Genomic DNA, 19146 nt, shown 5'->3' on the forward strand with positions numbered 1-19146 from the left:
TGGTCCAACACAAGCAAATCAATAAATGTGACTCACCAAATAAACTGAAGTAAAAACAAAAACCTTATGATCATCTCAATAGATGCAGAAAAAGCATTCAATAAAATCCAGCACCCTTTCATGATAAAAACCCTCAACAAACTAGGCAAAGAAGAAACATACCTCAAAATAATAAAAGCTATATATGACAACCACACAAGCAACATCATACTGAATGGGGGAAAGTTGAAAGCATTCCTCTTAAGAACTGGAACAAGACTAAGGTGCCCCCTGTCATCCTCTGTAATCTATATATCTATTCAATATAATACTGAAAGTCCTAGCCATAGCAATCAGGCAAGAGAAAGAAATAAAGGGCATCCAAATTGGGAAAGAGCAGGTCAAATTATCCCTGTTTGCTGATGATATCATCTTATACCTAGAAAACCCTAAAGATCCCACCAAAAGATTCCTAGAATTGATAAATTCAGCAAATTCTCAGGTTACAAAATAAATGTACACAAATAAGCAGCATTTCTACATATACAGTCAAGCTGAGAGTGAAATCAAGCACTCAATACCATTCACAATAGCTGCAAAGAAAATAAAATACCTAGGAATATACTTAACCAAGGGGTTGAAAGGTCTCTACAAGAAGAACAACAGAACACTGATGAAAGAAAGTATACATGAAACAAACAAATGGAAAAACATCCCATGCCCATGGATTGGAAGAATAAATATTGTTAAAATGTTCATACTGCCCAAAGTGATTTATAGATACAACACAATTCCCATCAAAATAACAGTGGCATTTTTCACAGATCTACAAAATATTATATAATCCTAAACTTTATATGGAACCAAAAAAGAGTCCAAATAACCAAAACAATCTTAAGCAAAAAGAACAAATCTGGAGGCATCGCCCTACCTGACTTCAAATTATACTACAAGGCTATAGTAACTAAAATAGCATCTTACTGTCATAAAGGTAGAGACACAGACCAATGGAGCAGAATAAAAACTCAGAAATGAAACCATATAGCTATAGGACAAAGTGATTTTTGATTTTTGACAGAGTAGACAAAAATATAGACTGGGGAAAGGATACCCTAGTCAATAAATGGTGCTGGGAAAATTGGATGCCATAGGCAGAAGAATGCAGGATTTCTACTTCTTGCAATATACAAAAATTAACTCAAGATGGATTAAAGATCTAAATGTAAGACCTGAAACCATGAAAATTCTGGAAGAAATTGTAGGAAAAACTCTTCTAGACATCAACTTTGGCAAAAAATTTACAACTAAGACCCCAAAGGCAAATACAGCAACAACAAAAATAAATAAAAGGCACTAAATTAAATTTAAAAATTTCTGCACAGCCAAAGAAATAATCAACAGAGTAAACAGACAACCTACAGATAGGGAGAAAATATTCACAAACTATACATCTGACAAAAGATTGATACCCAGAATCTGCAAAGAACAAATCACCAAGAAAAAACAAATAGCCCCATTAAAAAGTGAGCAAAAGACATGAACAGAATCTTTTCAAAATAAGATATACAAATGGCCAACACAGATATATGAAAAAATGCTCAACATCATTAATCATCAGGGAAATGCAAATTAAGACCACAATGAGATACCACCTTACCCCTTTCAGAATGACCATTATTAAAAAGTTAAAAACCAATAGTTGTTAGCATGGATGTGGTGAAAAAGGAACACTTATACACTGTTGTTAGGACTCTAAAATTAGTATAACCACTACGGAAAACAGTGTGCAGATTTCTCAAAGAACTAAAAGTAGACCTACCATTTGATCCAGCAATCCCACTACTAGGTATCTACCCAAAGGAAAAGAAGTCATTATATCAAAAAGACACGTGTACTCACATGTGTATCATGGCACGATTCACAATTGCAAAGATATGGAATCAACCTAAGTGTTTATCCACTGATAAGTGGATAAAGAAAAGGTGACACACACACACACACACCATGGAGTAGTACCCAGCCATAAAAAGGAATGAAATAATACCATTTGCAGCAACTTGGATGAAACTGTAGAACATTATCCTAAGTGAAGTATCTCAGGAATGGAAAAAGAAATACCACATGTTCTCACTAATAAGTGGAAGCTAAAGGATGTGTACACATGGACATAATATGGTATAAAGCAGCAGTCCCTAACCTTTTTTGGCAGCAGGGACCAGTTTCATGGAAGACAGTTTTTCCATTTGGGTGGGGGAGGCAGAGCTCACACGGTGATGCCAGCAATGGGGAGGGGAGCGGCTGTAAATACAGATGAAACTTTGCTCACTGGCCTGCCACTCACCTGCCACTCACCTCCTGTTGTGTGCCCCTTCCCCACTCCACCCCACCCCCTATCCCATTCTTAAGTTTCATGGAAGACAATTTTTCCACAGACCAGGAAAGGGCAGTGGGAGGCAGCGGAGCTCTGTGGCAGGGTCCCTAACAGGCTGCAGACCAGACCTGTACTGGGGGTTGGGGTCTTCAAGTGCAAAGGACATTGGAAACTAAGAAGGGGTGAGGATGGGAGAGTGCTGAGGGATAAAAACTTACCTATCGGGTATAATGTACACTATTCTGGTGATGGCCACACTAAAAGCCCTGACTTCAACATTATACAATTCATCTATGTAACAAGAATACTTGTAACCTCTAATATTTCAAAATAAAAAATATATATATTAAAAAAACAAAACATATGCCAAACAAAAACTTGTACATGAATGTCCATAGCAGTATTATTCACAATAGCCAAAAGGTGTAAATAACCCAAATGACTACCCACTGATGAATTTATAAACAAAAGTGATATATCCATACAATTAATCATTATTCAGCCATAAAAAAGAATGAAGTATTAATATATGCTAGAATATAGAAGACCCTTGAAAATTTCATGCTAAGTAAATGAAATCAGACACAAAAGACCACAAATTGTATGATTCCATTTATGTGAAATGTTCAGAATAGGAAAATCTATAGAGACAGAAAGTAGATTAGTTGCTTTCAGAAGCTCAGGGTAAAGGGAAACAGGGAGTAATTGTGTATGTAATGTGTACAGGGTTTCCTTTTGGGGTGGTGAAAATTTTCAGAAACTAGATTAGTGGTGGTGGTTGCACAATATTGTAAATGTTCTTAATGCCACTGAATTGCATACTTTAAAATGATAAATTTTATGTTATGTGTACTTTACCACAATAAAAAAATAAATAAATCCCTCCCTTGAACTTTTGCCCTAGAAAAAAACTGGAGGGAGCAAACAAGGCCTGTCTACTTGATTACCATAACAGTGGAAGTCATAAACACAGACACAGACAGCCATGGACCTAGATCCTCCTCTTTTTGTTAAATATATATGATTAGAGAAAAGGGGAACATAATGTGTAGACAGGCCACAGCTAACATTATATCGAATAGGGAAAAATTGAAAGCCTCTAAGAACCAGAATAAGTCAAGGATGCCCACTCTCATCACTCCTATTCAGCACAGTACTGGAAGTCCTAGCCAGAGCAATCAGGCAAGAGAAAGAAATAAAAGGCATCCAAATTTGAAAAGAGAAAGTCAAATTATCCCTTTTTGCTGATGATATCATCTTATATCTAGAAAAGCCTAAAGACTCCACCAAAAAACTCTTAGATTTGATAAATGAATTCAGTAAAATTGTAGGATACAAAGTCAACATACAAAACTCAGTATTATTTCTATACACCAATAACAGTCTAGCAGAGAAAGAAGTCAGGAAGGAAATCCTATTTAAAATAGCTACAAAGAAAAAATACCTAGGAATAAATTTAGCCAAGAAGGTAAAAGATCTCTGCAAGGAAAACTATAAAACACTGATTAAAGAAATTTTAGATGACATAAACAAATGGAAAAACATCCCATGTTCATAGAAAGGAAGAATTGATATCATTAAAATGACCATATGGCCTAAAGCAATCTACAGATGCAATGCAATCTCTATCAAAATAACAACTCCATTTTTCACAGAATTAGAAACAACAATCCTAAAATTCATATTGAACCAAAAAAGAGCCCAGATAACCAAAGCAAAAAGAAAAAAGCTGGAGGCATCACATTACCTGACTTCAAATTACATTATAAGCCTATAGTAACCAAAATGGAATAGTACTGGTATAAAAAGACACATAAATCTATGGAACAGAATAGAGAACCCAGAATAAATCCACATATTTGTAGCCAACTAATCTTTGACAAAGCTGACAAGAACATACATGGAGTACTGCTCAGCTACCATGGAGTACTATTCAGCTTTAAGAAAAAATGGTGATATAGCACCTCTTGTATTTTCCTGGATAGAGCTGGAACCCTCTTCAATAAATGGTGCTGGGAAAATTGGATAGCCATATCCAGAAGAGTATATTAATAACTGGAGTCCTACCTCACACCATACACAAAAATCAACTCAAGATGGATTAAAGACTTAAATTTAAGACCTGAAACTATAAAAATAGAAACCTAGGGAAAACTCTTCTAGGCAAAGAATTTATAACTAAGACCTCAAAAGCTCAGGCAACAAAAACAAAAATAGACAAATGAGACTTAATTAAGCTAAAATGCTTCTGCTTGAATTTAAAAGGCTGGGGTGAGAGGTGTTGCTCTTGCCAAAACCACACTGTCACTGTCCCTATTAAAACCACATCACAGAATGTCTTTTGTTCTTTTAGGTAGATGACCAGTAATGGGATTGCTGGATGAAATGGTAAATATATTTGTATCTCTCTGAGGTATCTCCACATTGCTTTCCACAGAGGTTACACTAGTTTGCAGTCCCACCAGCAGTGTATGGGTGTTCCTACCTCTCTGCATCCATGCCAACATTTATTATTTTGGGACTTTTTGATCAAGATCATTCTCATTGGAGATAAGTGATATCTCATTGTGGTTTTGATTTGCATTTCCTTGATGATTAGAGATGTTGAGCATTTTTTCATATGTTTGTTGGCCATTATTCTGTCTTCTTTTGAAAAGTTTTTGTTTATGTCCTTTGCCCACTTTTTGATAAGGTTGTTTGATCTTTTCTTGCAGACATTCTATAAAAAAGACATCTGCACTCAAATGTTTACAGCAGCACAATTCACAATTGCAAAGATGTAGAAACAACCCAAATGCCCATCGATACATGAGAGGATTAATAAAATGTGGTATACGTATACCATGGAGTACTGCTCAGCTACCATGGAGTACTATTCAGGTTTAAGAAAAAATGGTGATATAGCACCTCTTGTATTTTCCTGGATAGAGCTGGAACCCATTCTTACTAAGTGAAGTATCCCAAGAATGGAAAAATAAGCACCACCTGTACTCACCATCAAATTGGTTTTAACTGATCAACACCTAAGTGCACATATAGGAATAACATTCATTGGGCGTCAGGCAGGTGGGAGGGGGGAGGAGGGGATGGGTATATACATGCATAATGAGTGTGATGCGCACCATCTGGGGGATGGACACGCTTGAAGCTCTGACTTGGGGGGAGGGAGGCAAGGGCAATATATGTAACCTAAACATTTGTACCCCCATAATATACTGAAATAAAAAAAACACATCATATAGTCAAACTTTTTCACACCTAACCCAAAGGAAAGAAACACTGTGGATTAGGTCTCTGACAACCAGAGCAAATCAGTTATTTTAGCAAAAGAAATAATCAACAGAATGAAGAGATAACCTGGAGAATGGGAGGACATCTTTGTAAACGATTCATCCAACAGAGAACTAATATCCCGAATATATAAGGAACTCAAACAAACAAACAGAAATCCAAATATTCCCATTAAAAAGTGGGCAAAGGACAAGAATAGACAATTTTCATAAAAAGACATACAAATGGAGAACAGGTATATGAAAAAATGCTCAGTATTACTAATCATCAGAGAAATACAAATCAAAATCACAATGAGATATCATCTTACCTCAGTCAGAATGGCTATTAATAAATAGCAAAAAATAACAGATGCTAGCAAGGATGTGGAGAAAAGGGAACTCTTATGCACTGTTGGAAATGTAAATTAGTACAGTCACTATGGAAAACAGTATGGAGATTTCTCAAACTAAAAATAGAACTATCATATAATCCATTAATCTCACTACTGGGTATTTATCCAAAGCAAAGGAAGTCAGTATATAAAAATGATTCCTGCACTTGCTTTTTGTAGCACTATTCACAATAGGCAAGATATGGAATCAATCTAAATGACTACGAACAGATGAATAAAGAAAATGTGATATATATACACAACGAAATACTATTCAACCATAAAAAAGAGTGAAATCATGTCTTTTACAGCAACATGGACGGGACTGGAGATCATTATCTTAAGTGAAATAAGCCAGGAACAAAAAGGCAAATATCTCATGGTCTCACTCATACATGGGTGATAAAAATGAGTACACATGGATGTAGGGAATAGGATGATAGATAATGGAGACTGGAAAGGGTGAGTAGGTGCGGGGAAGGTGACGAGATATCACTTAATGGGTACAATGTAAATCATTTGGGTAATGGAATACCCTAAGAGCCCTGGCTTTACCACCAAGCAATCTATGCATGTAACAAAATTGCATGTGTACCCCATAAATTTGTACAAATAAAAAAAGGTGCAGAGAGACCAGTGATTAAAAACCAAAAAAGCAGATTCAGAGTGGTCAAGTGACTTTCAATGCCTTAGCTTAGTCTAAATTGTCAAAGGCCAAATGCCATATGTCTACTTCATCTTACATAGTTTGTTTCTGCCACAATATGGATTTATGTAATGCAAAATTGTTCATATGCAAGTGTTAAATAAGAGAATGAAGTTGGTGTAAAGTAGATATTGCATTAGTCTATACATGATTTTCCCCAGAAAATTAATATTTTGCACTAGCAAGTGACAGCAGCTGAAAGCCAAGTACACTAACTCAACTGAAATCAGAAGCGCTAAAGGGAAACAGTACTCAGGCCGGGCGCTGTGGCTCACGCCTGTAATTCTATCACTCTGGGAGGCCGAGGTGGGTGGATCGCTCAAGGTCAGGAGTTCAAAACCAGCCTGAGCAAGAGCGAGACCCCCGTCTTTTCTAAAAATAGAAAGAAATTAATTGACCAACTAAAATATATATAGAGAAAAAGTTAGCCGGGCATAGTGGCACATGCCTGTAGTCCCAGCTACTTGGGAGGCTGAGGCAAGAGAATCACTTGAGCCCAGGAGTTTGAGGTTGCTGTGAGCTAGATTGACACCACCACACTCTAGTCTGGGCAACAGAGTGAGACTCTGACTCAAAAAAAAAGGGGGGGGATACAGTACTCTATCCTCTTCCCATTCACCCTGCATTCTTCCTCTGAGCTCAGTTTGGCCATAACTTCTGTCTTATAAGTGCTTATTATATGATACTCCCTAATCTTTGTGCATTTTCTCTTGTCTCTATAACTCAGTAGCTTGAATCCTTCCTTACACCCTCTTTTTTTCCAGCTAATGTCACCACTGGAAAAGTTTAAGTCTATATTTACTGTAATAGTTTTTTATTTATTACAAATGTAAGATGTCTTTTTAAATTATGCTGGTATTTTATTAGTATAGTTGCTTTGTTAGTATCCTGGTTACAAAACTGCACATGTTTTGAGTGTTTTTCTCCAATCCTGTTTTTTCTTTAAGTCCTATTATTTTTCAGTGTACAATTTTGCAGAATGTGAGGACTTTCAAAAATGTACATATTTTATTATGGCAAAAATGCCTGTGTTTGCTAGCTTACTCACAACCCAACTACTATTGAGATAGAAATGATAGAGTGCTTCCAACATTCTTCTTTTAGGAAGATTATAGTGCATCACTGGAAAGGTCATTTCCTTAATCTACCTTAAATTTAGAAGACCAGGGTGAGGGGTGTCTCTCTTGGCAAAACCACACTGTCACTGTCCCTAGTAAAACCATATCATACGACCAAACTTTTTCACACCTAGCTGAAAGGAAACACTGTGGATTAGGTCTCTGGTAACCAGAGAAAATCAGTTATTTTGGCAATGTTATAGCAGCTCTTTAATAATCCAGGAATGCTGGAATACCTCCAAGGGAACCCAAATGTATTAATTCTGAATAGCAAATTCTCAGTGGAATGACCATTAAAAAAAAAAAAAAACCTCTCAGATAATGTCATAATTTAGGCTCCTGATCACTATAAAAGTTTTCTTTCAGTGATAAAATTATATATAAAGAAAAAAGGAAGGAAGTCATATTGTTTCTCTCCTTCTCTTCCCTTTACCACTACATACTCCCAAAAGAGAAGAGGGGGGATTTCATTCCTACAAATCTCTAATTATCAAGGACTCCATGGAATCCTGCCTAGAGATCAGGATGCAATGCCCTTCATGACTCTTTTGCAGTCTTGACTTTTCTATTAAGCATGTTCCAGCCTTCTTGTAGCACCAAGCCTCTTTTACATACCCTGTGATATGTAGCCAAGCCTTGACTTCTGCCGTGAAGACTTGGGCAAGTACTGATGAAAATTTTTCATTTGCTCTTTGTGTTAGAATCAGTATAGATTTCTCTCTGGTGATTTTGGAAAAGAAGTCTGCATACTCTGATTTCCGTGGTTTAGCAAGAGTACAGAAGACAACCTCAAATACAGGTGGACTCTTGAAAATTTCATGGGTAAGGAGTTTGGAAAGCAAGAGCCATAGGAAACACAGAAACAAATGGGAAGAGATTGCTCCTCTGTCTCTTCCAATGGAAACTGAGTGCTAACTATGGTAGGTAGGATCCTCCCACTGAGTCTGTCACTACCTAGGTGAAAGCCTCCCTGAGTCAACACTGCTATAGGACAGTATGTAAAGCCAATACTTTGGGTATATGGTTTGCTTGTTTTCTTCTTTTGATATAGAGCTTTTTAATCAATCATCTTGGTTTTAGAAATATCTAAATAAATAAATATCTAAAATATCCTCTTTTTAAATGAGGAAATTTTTATCACAGTGCCTTTTACTGGGTTAAGACAGAAAACCAGAGACCCTTCCTTTGACCAAACATTACTGTGGCCCTGAAGGCATGAGTTTCCTCATGCCTAATAATCACTGGGGTGAAAGGAATACAGAGGAGTCATCACATCCATTGCCTTATCTCAAAGCAGGACTGTGCCAACTCTATTTCAGATGCGTGGGGACCTTTTTATTTCTAGAAATATTTAGTAAAGAGACTAAAATTCTCCTTAGTCATTTACTGTAGGATTTAACAACCACTGTGGCCCAAAGTTCTTCCTTTTGTCAAACTCCACTCTCCTCTGTTATGGTTTAAACCCATTTATTCTTGTTTTGTCTTTAACAGAAAGAATAGCTGGTTGAATTCTGGTTTAATACGGCAAAGAGAGTACATGAGAAATACTGCTGTTCTTATCCAAACAAAGAAGAGGGATGAAATGTGACACTAGGAAAATAAAGATATAAATTGTTAAAACTGCAAAATCATACTCAAAAACAAAAGGAAACACTTCTGGAATAAAATATGTGAGGAAGATATCGCAATAAATGGAGGCCAAGGCCATATGGTCCACTGGCAGCTGGGACTGGATATAGATAGTTTGTGGCCAATATGGATGAGGAGAAACTACAGTCTGCAAGTGGCTTCCTGTATGAAGATGGGGACTAGGGTCACACTCCTCGTGTGTAAAGAGGGGCTGACATAGCTCTCTGCACCCAAGGTTGTTCCCCCAAAATGCACTGATTGCCCAAGGTAGACAGTTGTGGCTGAGTTCCCAGTCCAAAATCATTATCAGGGACTAGCACTGTACAAGAAAACAGAAGTAGAAATAGACCAGCCAGCCACAGGGGAGCCCAAGCTGAGTCACTAATATATGGGGTAGGTGACAGCCAGACTCTATGTTCTTCTGCCCTATGTTATGTGTCTGGGTCATGCCTCAACCTCCTTCCCAGGAAAGAACAATGTCTATATAGTAGTTTTAATAAGTTTCTATGACATTAGATTAATTTTGGAGACTTCTGGGGAAAAAAGCTTCTATAAGGCTATTCGTTAGGCTACCTGGCAGGTTAAAAAAAAGCTCTCCAGACTGGCTACTTTATCAGAAACATTGCTTCCATTTACCAGAGCCCCTCCCATTACCATACTCTTGTAATCCAGTTTAAGTAGAAGAAGCAAAATAAACACAAAAACAGTAAGTCTCACTTATGAAATTTATTCCAATAAAAAATAACTTTTAGTTTGGTCATATGCCAAATCAATCTCTCACATCTTGAGGCATATACTACGAGCACCAACACCCGGAATGATAAACCTGTGATATGGCATGGTCTTTTGCTATCTGAAAAACAATCTCCTGTGTTCATTAGTGTGTATTTATTGATGCAAGAAAGAATACATTATAGGCCGGGCGAGGTGGCTCACGTCTGTAATCCTAGCACTCTGGGAGGCCGAGGCGGGCGGATTGCTCAAGGTCAGGAGATCAAAACCAGCCTGAGCGAGACCCCATCTCTACCATAAAAATAGAAAGAAATTAATTGGCCAACTAATATATATATATAATATAAAAATCAGCCAGGCATGGTGGCGCGTGCCTGTAGTCCCAGCTACTCGGGAGGCTGAGGCAGGAGGATTGCTTGAGCCCAGGAGTTTGAGGTTGCTGTGAGCTAGGCTGACGCCACGGCACTCACTCTAGCCTGGGCAAGAAAGCGAGACTCTGTCTCAAAAAAAAAAAAAAAAAAAAAAAAAAAAAAAGAATACATTATAAAGGTGATAACAAAAAGGGTTTGGGGGCTTTTTTTTTTTCTTTTTTTTGAGACAGAGTCTCACTCTGTTGCCTGGGCTAGAGTGCCGTGGCATCAGCCTAGCTCACAGCAACCTCAAACTCCTGGGCTCAAGCAATCCTCCTGCCTCAGCCTCCTGAGTAGCTGGGACTACAGGCATGCACCACCATGCCCAGCTAATTTTTTCTATATATTTTTAGTTGTCCAGCTAATTTCTTTTTATTTTTAGTAGAGATGGGGTCTTGCTCTTGCTCAGGCTGGTCTCTAACTCCTGATCTCAAACAATCCGCCCGCCTCGGCCTCCCAAAGTGCTAGGATTACAGGCATGAGACATCATGCTCCCCCCCGGCTTTTTCTCCATTAAACAAATACTCTAGTCTTATAACATTTCAGTTAACTGAGCTTTTACTGAACCTCATTCCTAGCCCTATTCCTACCATTTTTTCCCTGATACTTTTTGTTTCTCTCTTATCAGTTCAAGAAAGTTCGTAACTACTTAAAAAGCACCATCTACATCCTAGCTAGGGTGGTGGTTCTTCACATTTGGGGGCTCATGTACACCCCTTTAGGAATACCAATATAGCTAAGGATCCTCTCTAAAGGAATTTACACATATACACAGTTACACCAAAAACTACAAATAATTTTAAAGAGTTCTCTGACCCTTTAAAGCCCATCCAGGAACCCAGCTCAACAATTTCCATCTTAAAGGGAAATATAATCAACTTACAGAATGACAAGGATTCTACTTTGCAGATCCCAAGACTGTCAAGTAGCTTTTCCTAGGACTGCCGCTTGACACACAGGCATTCTGTGAATCACTCCACACTTACATGCCTTTGGTATGGGAACCAGGCCCCAGCCAGACATGAACAAAGTGTCATTGAGGGAGCCCCTGCCTCAGACAAACACCCTAGCTGCTAACCGTGAAAGTAGACGTCCTAACAGCCTTGTGAAAAAGTCTCTGCCTGACTCCCCCTTAGAGTTGCTCTTAACAATGTGTACATAATAAATGTGCAGTCTGGAGGAGGTGGCTATTCAGCAGGCAGGCAGCTTTATACTGTCATAAACCTCACTGGTTCAGTTCCTTTGATTTATGAATAGCCCCTCATAATTTAGATGCTATGCTTGGATGCAGTTCCAGCACTAATTGCATAGGACACGTGCCGCCATGCTACAACTCCCCTGGTGCCTGTTGCCCATGGCAGGAAGAAGCTGTTTATGGCAGAAAATCTCTGGGCCAGAATTCCCATCCCCCAATTGACACCCACCTTCAAATGATTAAAAGCCCAATGAAAATCTGTTACTGGGTAGCCAATAACTTATTAGAGCCTAGAATGTGCCCTGCTTGGGCTATAAAACATATTTAGGGGCCAGTATGGGCTGACTAAAAGTGTCCTATTGTTATCTCTGTCTGGACGTGTTTCCCTTCTGGGGAATTAGGGAGATGAGTTGGGTTAGTATAGAGGGAGGAAGGAGAACCAGAGCTGGGAAAGAAAGAGGCAAATTGGTTTACCTGGGCAGCGAGGGCAGCACAGATGAGGAATATGCACAGGAGAGAGACAATGAAGACTTGGACATCTGACTCTGCTGCAAAGTACATTCCCATTCTAAAAGAGAGAAAGCAACAAGAAAAAAATAAATGTCTTTCAAAGGTCGCTGGGATCATGCCAGCTTGGGAAACAGTCAGGCAGGGACCCATCCAGACAGTGAATAACGCATTCTCAAGAAGCGTAATACAATCAACAATTTCTTTCCTTTTCTCATCACTAGCACCTCTGCTGGGTTGGTTGATAGTTTATTGGAATATTTTTCTAAGGTTGGGATCACTACTGCTCCAGTTTTCAAAGTTTCCCATTAATTGTGGGAGGCTTCCTCTGGTCAGGCTCTGTGGCATTTCTATCATTCCCCAGCTCTAACTGCATGTCTTTTCCAAGAGCCTACTCTGATTTCATAATCACCTGCCCAATGCCATGGAAGGGAAGAGATAATGGGTCATGGGTCCCCTGAGCTGCTACCCAGCTCGGGGCAAAAAGGGATCTCTGGCACATGGATTCTGGATTCCACATAACTCTGCCTTGGCACAGACTGAGTGACTCTTCTCCTCCTTTCCTTTTTCAGCCAAAATTCTTCCGACAACAGGCTGGAGTTTGGAATTGAGCTGATTAGGTAGTATGCCTGGGTGGGGCAGCTGAGTCTCTGCCTGATTTACAATCACAAGATCCCCAGCTCTGACAGCTCACAACAATTGCTAGACAAAGGAAGACTCTGGAAATCAATTTTACATTTACATTTTCCATCCATAATTCATTTGAAGCAAAAACTGCATGTATCTGTCAGGCTGTTGTGAGGGAAAAGGGCAGTGAAGAGAATGGAGAAAAAGAAGATGTCTAGTGCTTGAGCTGTTGGCATTGGGATCCTATTAACATTTCCACTGCCCTGCAGACATCAAAGCCTCACCCCCCAAATGGTTAGCTGTCTGTCTCCAATGTGTCGGGTCAGGAATCTGACAAAATCAGGCCATACCAGGCAGTTGATCAGTCCCCAAATGCTCTATTTAATACATGTCCTAGTCATTTAAAGAAACAGGCTTCTTTTATCCATCCAGAATCACCTCATCACAACCTTTTCCTTTTCTCATGTACTTTCTATAATAACTTTTTGGAGTGTTACATCCGGAAACACCACAGAGGCCCCTTATGTATCATACTCTTCAGAGCCAGGTGGTATCACCTGGAGGTGAGATCACTGAAGCACATCAGAAACTACACCTCCCAGCTGCAGTCTAAACTGAATCCTCCTTAATGCTATATACTGAATTCTGTTCTAGAGTTAACAGATTAATAATAACAATAATGGTAATAACCACAATGACAAGGACAATGATGATGACAGTAACAGCAGTTAATATTTCTTGATTGTTTGCATGATCAAACACTGTTTTAAGTGATTTAAATGGATTTGTAAATTTAATCTTTACCACGACCCTATGAAATAGGTAATATTATTATCCCATTTTAAGGAAGAGAAAGCTGAAGGAATCTCAGAGGTTAGGGCAACTTGTCCAATGTACATGCTCATAGGTGGCAGAGCCAGGGCTGGAAACTTGGTCTGTTTTTATTCTAGAATCCCATGGCCTCTCAGTGCTGCCTTATGTAGCCTGAAGGTTAGGTTTCCACATGCTCAAAATTCTGAAATTCCAAAATTCTGTTCAAATGGTAAAAGTATCAGGCCTGCAAGTGGCTACTCCTGTCCTAGCTAGGCATGAGGCAGGAGTTGCATTCCCTTACATAAGATCTCAAATAAGAGGCTGGTCTTGAAAATTCTTTGTTCAGAATTCTCAATTCTCAAGCCCTTGTACAAGGCCTTCCTTCCCAACTGGTCTAGTACAGTGTTTCTCCACCAGGGGTGATTCTGCTCCCTAGGCAACTGGGCCATGTCTGGAGACATTTTTGATTGTTACAACTAGAGTTGGTACTACTGTCTAGTGGGTAAAGGCCAGGAATACTTCTAAATATTCTACAATGCACAGGTCAACCCCTTCCACAAAAAATCATCTGTCCCCAAATGGCAATAGTGCAGAGGTTGAGAAACTGTGGCCCACATTATTATGGTAAAGGCTTGTTCAGAAAGATGGACCACACACCCAGATGTAGTCCTGGGTCAAGGCTATGAAAAGAAGATGGAAGTACCTGCCTTAGCTATTGCAAAGATAGTATTTAAGTTGTCCAACAGCTTCTTTGGGTGACTGGACAGGAGCCAAAGCCATGCCAAAAGAACTCTAATCCTCACCTGGTAGAGGCCAGTGTTTCACAAACTCAGTCTTAATTATAGTTATTGGCTGAGACAACATAAAATCTACTCTCCCAATGAACCAATTTATAATCTGACCTAATCTCCTCTCTAAGGTCAGCCTAGAAAATAGTTTTCAAAAACGATTTTGTCTTATAATCCAAGCATTATATTGAGCTTTTTCCCCCACCCCCAATATCAAGCTCTTCTGCCTTTTCCCAGTATGTCCTTTATCATTAGGCTAAGAGACCATAAGTATCTGTCCATAGCAAATACTCAAAGAGCCCATAAAAATCAAGCCAAAAACAACAGAGCATAAAAGACAGGAGATGTTTATTTTTCCTTGCAATCTGCTTCTTAATTTCTTTTAGGCTTTTATCACCTGTGCTCCTTGGCCATCTGGGTACTAAAAGCCCCTCTGCATGCTGAAGAACAAACTGGGAGATCACATGACATGAGGGATTGTACCTCTGAGCAGATGCAGTTCACGCAGTAAACCAACCCATAAGGTTCCAGGTAAGGATGCCATCTCTCACCCACTCTGTACTTCTTGTCTTGAAACACACAATATGTCTCTGAATCTGTAGGGAAGGAGATGGAAAATAGGCCTGTTATGAAACATGGACCAAGTCACAAAATTCAAAGGCAATCACAGGTTCCAGCCATTTTAGTACTTATCAAGGGAAGAGGTATAGTGAGAATTTACAGAGCTCCTACTATGAGCTCAGTGTTTTACATACTTTGCTCATGAATCCTCACAATGACCCATAAGGTAGATACAACTATTAGTCTCATTTTATAGATGAGGAAAATCAAGGGTCACATAACCAGTAAGAAACTGATATGGAACTCAGACCCAGGTTCATCTGACAGGGAAGCACAAGATCTTAACTACTGCTCTGTTACAATGGTAAGATAAAGGAGCATATCATGTGCCTTTTTTCCCCCCAAAAGGGTGTGTTCCTTTTCTTTGGAAATGCAAGCTAATGTCTGAAATGTGGATATATGAGAACATTCTCAGAGCTGTTTGGTGGTGATTTAGAAGCAACAGACTGTACCCATTGTGTTAGGTCTCTACAAATGGCTCTGCTTACACGTGCTAACATCATGCAATTACTAAACAAATATTTGAGCACTATCAGGCACTACACTAAGTGCTTGAGATAAAACAATGAGCAGAAATTTTTATATCTAGTCCCTTTCTATTCAATTTACAGAATTCCTCTTGCATGAACACCTCCTAATTAACTCAAACCATCCACTGCCCTTTAAGGGAATAGAAATTTTGGTAGCCACAGCTTATCTTATACCATAGTTCACTTGAGTACATACCATGTTATTTGTCTTATTTTACATGTCTTATTTCTCCATCAGCGTCCTCAAAAGTAGGCAACATCTATTCTTTACTCTCTATCCATTACATGGCCTAATACACTGTGGCCAACAAATATAATCAATTGACAAATAATTGGTAAATTGAATTTCCAAATCAAGTGTTTTATCTTCTAATCCCATCCTCTTCTATCTCCTGCTTGTTGTCATACAAGGTCAAAATAAACCAATACTCCTCCTGTAACAAACACATTAATTTTCCTCACTCCTGTACACATTTCCCTGATGATCAAAACTGAAAGAATAAAGAAAAGTCTGAGAGAAGATACTTCTAACATATAATAAACACAGTATTAGCATTGGAACCTTTTAAATCATTCAAATCCATAAGTAAAAGACCAATGAATACAAAAGAAAAAATAATCTAAGCCCAGGAAGAGGCAAGTCAGAGAAGAAATGGGAACAGAGAATAAACATGAAAAGATGTTTAACCTCACTAGCAATCAGAGATTCAAATTAAAACTATACTGAGATAAATGCCTCATGTCACTTACTGCTTTAGAGACCCCCATGAATCTTTCTAACTACCTACAAGGTTAATTCCAATTTACTTTTCAAATCTTATTTTCAACTTCTTCAGAACACTAAAAACTGGGTGATGGAAAATCTGGGTTTGAGTTTTAACTAGCTCTAGCTGTGGACATTGAGCAAGTTACTTAAATTCTGTCAACCTTGGTTTTCAACATCTGTGAAATATGGATTATGTTTCTCAAGCAGATGTTAGAAGATTAATTGAAGAACTTTATAAATTATAAAGTGCTATAAAACAGAGTGTTATTTTATATTTGTTGACATTTTCTAATTAGAAAGGTAATGCATGCTCATTGGAAAATATACATAAACACACAAAAAGAACAGCAATAAAAACATAAAACTATATAGAAGAAACGCTATGCATAATCTCAGCACAAGATTACCACTTTTAACAAACTTGTAACATATATATAGCCTGTGGATTGAAGAAGAAATCAAAAGGGAAATTAGAACGTATTCTGTACTTAATGAAAAAGAAAACACAGCACATTATTGTGGGATTCAACTAAGTATTTAGAGGGAAATTTATATTACTAAATACCTACATTATAAAAGGAGAAAAGTCTTAAATCAACACCATAAAAAACTAGAAAAAGTAGAACAAAATAAACCAAAAGAAAGCAGGAGAGAATAATGAGAAGAAATCAATGAAACTGAAGACAGAAAATAAATAGAAAAACCCAGTGAGATCAAAACTGGTTCTTTAGGAAGATCAATAAAGGTAAAAAGAGAGAAGATGCAAATTACAAATATTAGGGACAAAAGGGGGGATTTCATTATAGTGCCTACAGATATTATAAGGGTAAAAAGGAAATATTATGAATAACTTTATGCCAGTTAGTTTAACAACTTAGATGAAATGGATTAATACTTTAGAAGACACAAATTACCAAAGTTCACTCAAGAAAAGACAGATAACCTGAATAGTCCTATATCTTTTAAAGAATTTGAATTTGTAGTTGAAAGCTTTCTCACAGAGGAAATTCCAGGGCCAGATGGCTTCACTGGTGAATTCTATAAAACATTCTACCAAACACTTCCAGAAAACTGAAGAGGAGGGAATGCTTCCCAACTGATTCTTTGATGCAAGCATTATACTGATACTAAAACCAGATAAAGATATTATAAGAAAATAAACTACAGACCAACATCACTCATTAACATAGGTGCAAAAATTCTCAACAAAATTTTAGCAAATTAAATGCAACAATATATAGAAAGGATAATACTTTATGAGCAAGTGGGGCTTATCCTAAAAATTCAAGGCAAGTTCAAAATTCATAGTTCAATCAATTTAACTCACCATATCACCAAACTGGAGAAGAAAAACCACATAATCATTGCAATAAATGCAGAAAAATCATATGACAAAATTCTACATCCATTCATAAGAGAAACTCTGAGAAAACTGAGAAAAGGACTTCCTCAACCTGATAAAGGTCATCAGCTATGAAAAACTTACAGCTAACATCACTGAATGGCAAAATACTCAACGTTTTCCCCCTAAGATCAGGAATTATGCAAGGATGTCTGCTCCACTGCTCCTGGAGATCTTAGCCAGTGAAATAGGGTAAGAAAAAGAAACAAAAGTCCTATATATTGTGAATTAAAAAATAAAACGTTTTATTTACAGAAACATGATTTTCTGTATTGAAAATCACAAAGAATCTATTAAAAAATTACTATAAATAGTAAGAGAATTTAGCAAGATTGAAGGATACAAGCCCAATATACAAAAACCAATCACATTTATGTTTTCTATAATGAACAATTGGAAATTGAAAGTTTCCAATATTTTCAATATTTCAAAGTTTCAAATATTTCTAATATTTACAATATCTACCCCCAAACATGAAAATACTGAGGTATAAATCTAATAAAATATTTTTAAGATCTGCACTCATAAAACTAAAAAGCACTGATTAAGGATATCAACAAAGGCCTTAAAAAATGGAGACTTATACCTTATTTGTGAATTGGAAGACACAATATTGTTAAGATATCAATTCTCCCCAAAGTGATTTATAGATTCCATGCAATCCAATACATTTCCCAGTAGAATATTTTATAAAACTTAGTAATGTAATTTAAAAATTACATGAAAAGGCATACAATGTAGAATGGCCAAAACAATTTTGAAAAAGAAAGACGATGGAGGCTTAATATAAAACTACAGTTTTCAAAACAATGTGGCATTGGCAAAAGGTTAGACAAAAAAGATCAACAGAATAGAGTCAAAAATAGACCCACATATATGTGGTCAATTGATTTTCAACACAGGTGCAAAGGTAGTTCAATGAAGAAAGGATGGTATTTTCAACAAATACTGCCAAAATATTCAGATAATCATATGTAAAACATGAAATAAAATGAATCTTAATCCATATTTCATACTATATACAAAAATGAACTCAAGATGGATGACAGACTTTAATGTAAAACCTAATATTTTAAAATTTCAAAAATACGCAAGGGAATATCTTTATGATCTTATGTTAGGCAAGAAGTTGTTAGATATGACACACAATCCATAAAAGAAATACTGTAAAATAGGATTTCATCAAAATTAAGAACTTCTGCTCATTGAAAGCCAATGTTAGAAGAATGAATTGAAAAGCCACAGACTGAGAGAAAGTACTGTGAATTACATTCCTGATTAAGATTTT

The 19146-nt window shown here is 37.5% G+C and overlaps 1 protein-coding gene across 4 annotated transcripts in view; it reads right to left on the bottom strand.

Annotated features, from left to right (window-relative positions):
• CHRDL1 (chordin like 1) overlaps positions 1-19146 on the bottom strand; it is a 120362-nt gene that overhangs the window by 72642 nt on the left and 28574 nt on the right. For all 4 annotated transcript variants that reach the window (XM_075999113.1, XM_012750040.3, XM_012750031.3 and 1 more), the window contains exons 3-4: positions 15023-15135; positions 12279-12372 (exon numbers count right to left, since the gene is read on the bottom strand). In XM_075999113.1, coding sequence (XP_075855228.1) covers positions 12279-12372; positions 15023-15135 — 207 coding nt within the window. The remainder of the gene's footprint in view (positions 1-12278; positions 12373-15022; positions 15136-19146) is intronic.

This window comes from Microcebus murinus, chromosome X (assembly GCF_040939455.1).
Source record: "Microcebus murinus isolate Inina chromosome X, M.murinus_Inina_mat1.0, whole genome shotgun sequence".
Lineage (NCBI taxonomy): Eukaryota > Metazoa > Chordata > Mammalia > Primates > Cheirogaleidae > Microcebus > Microcebus murinus.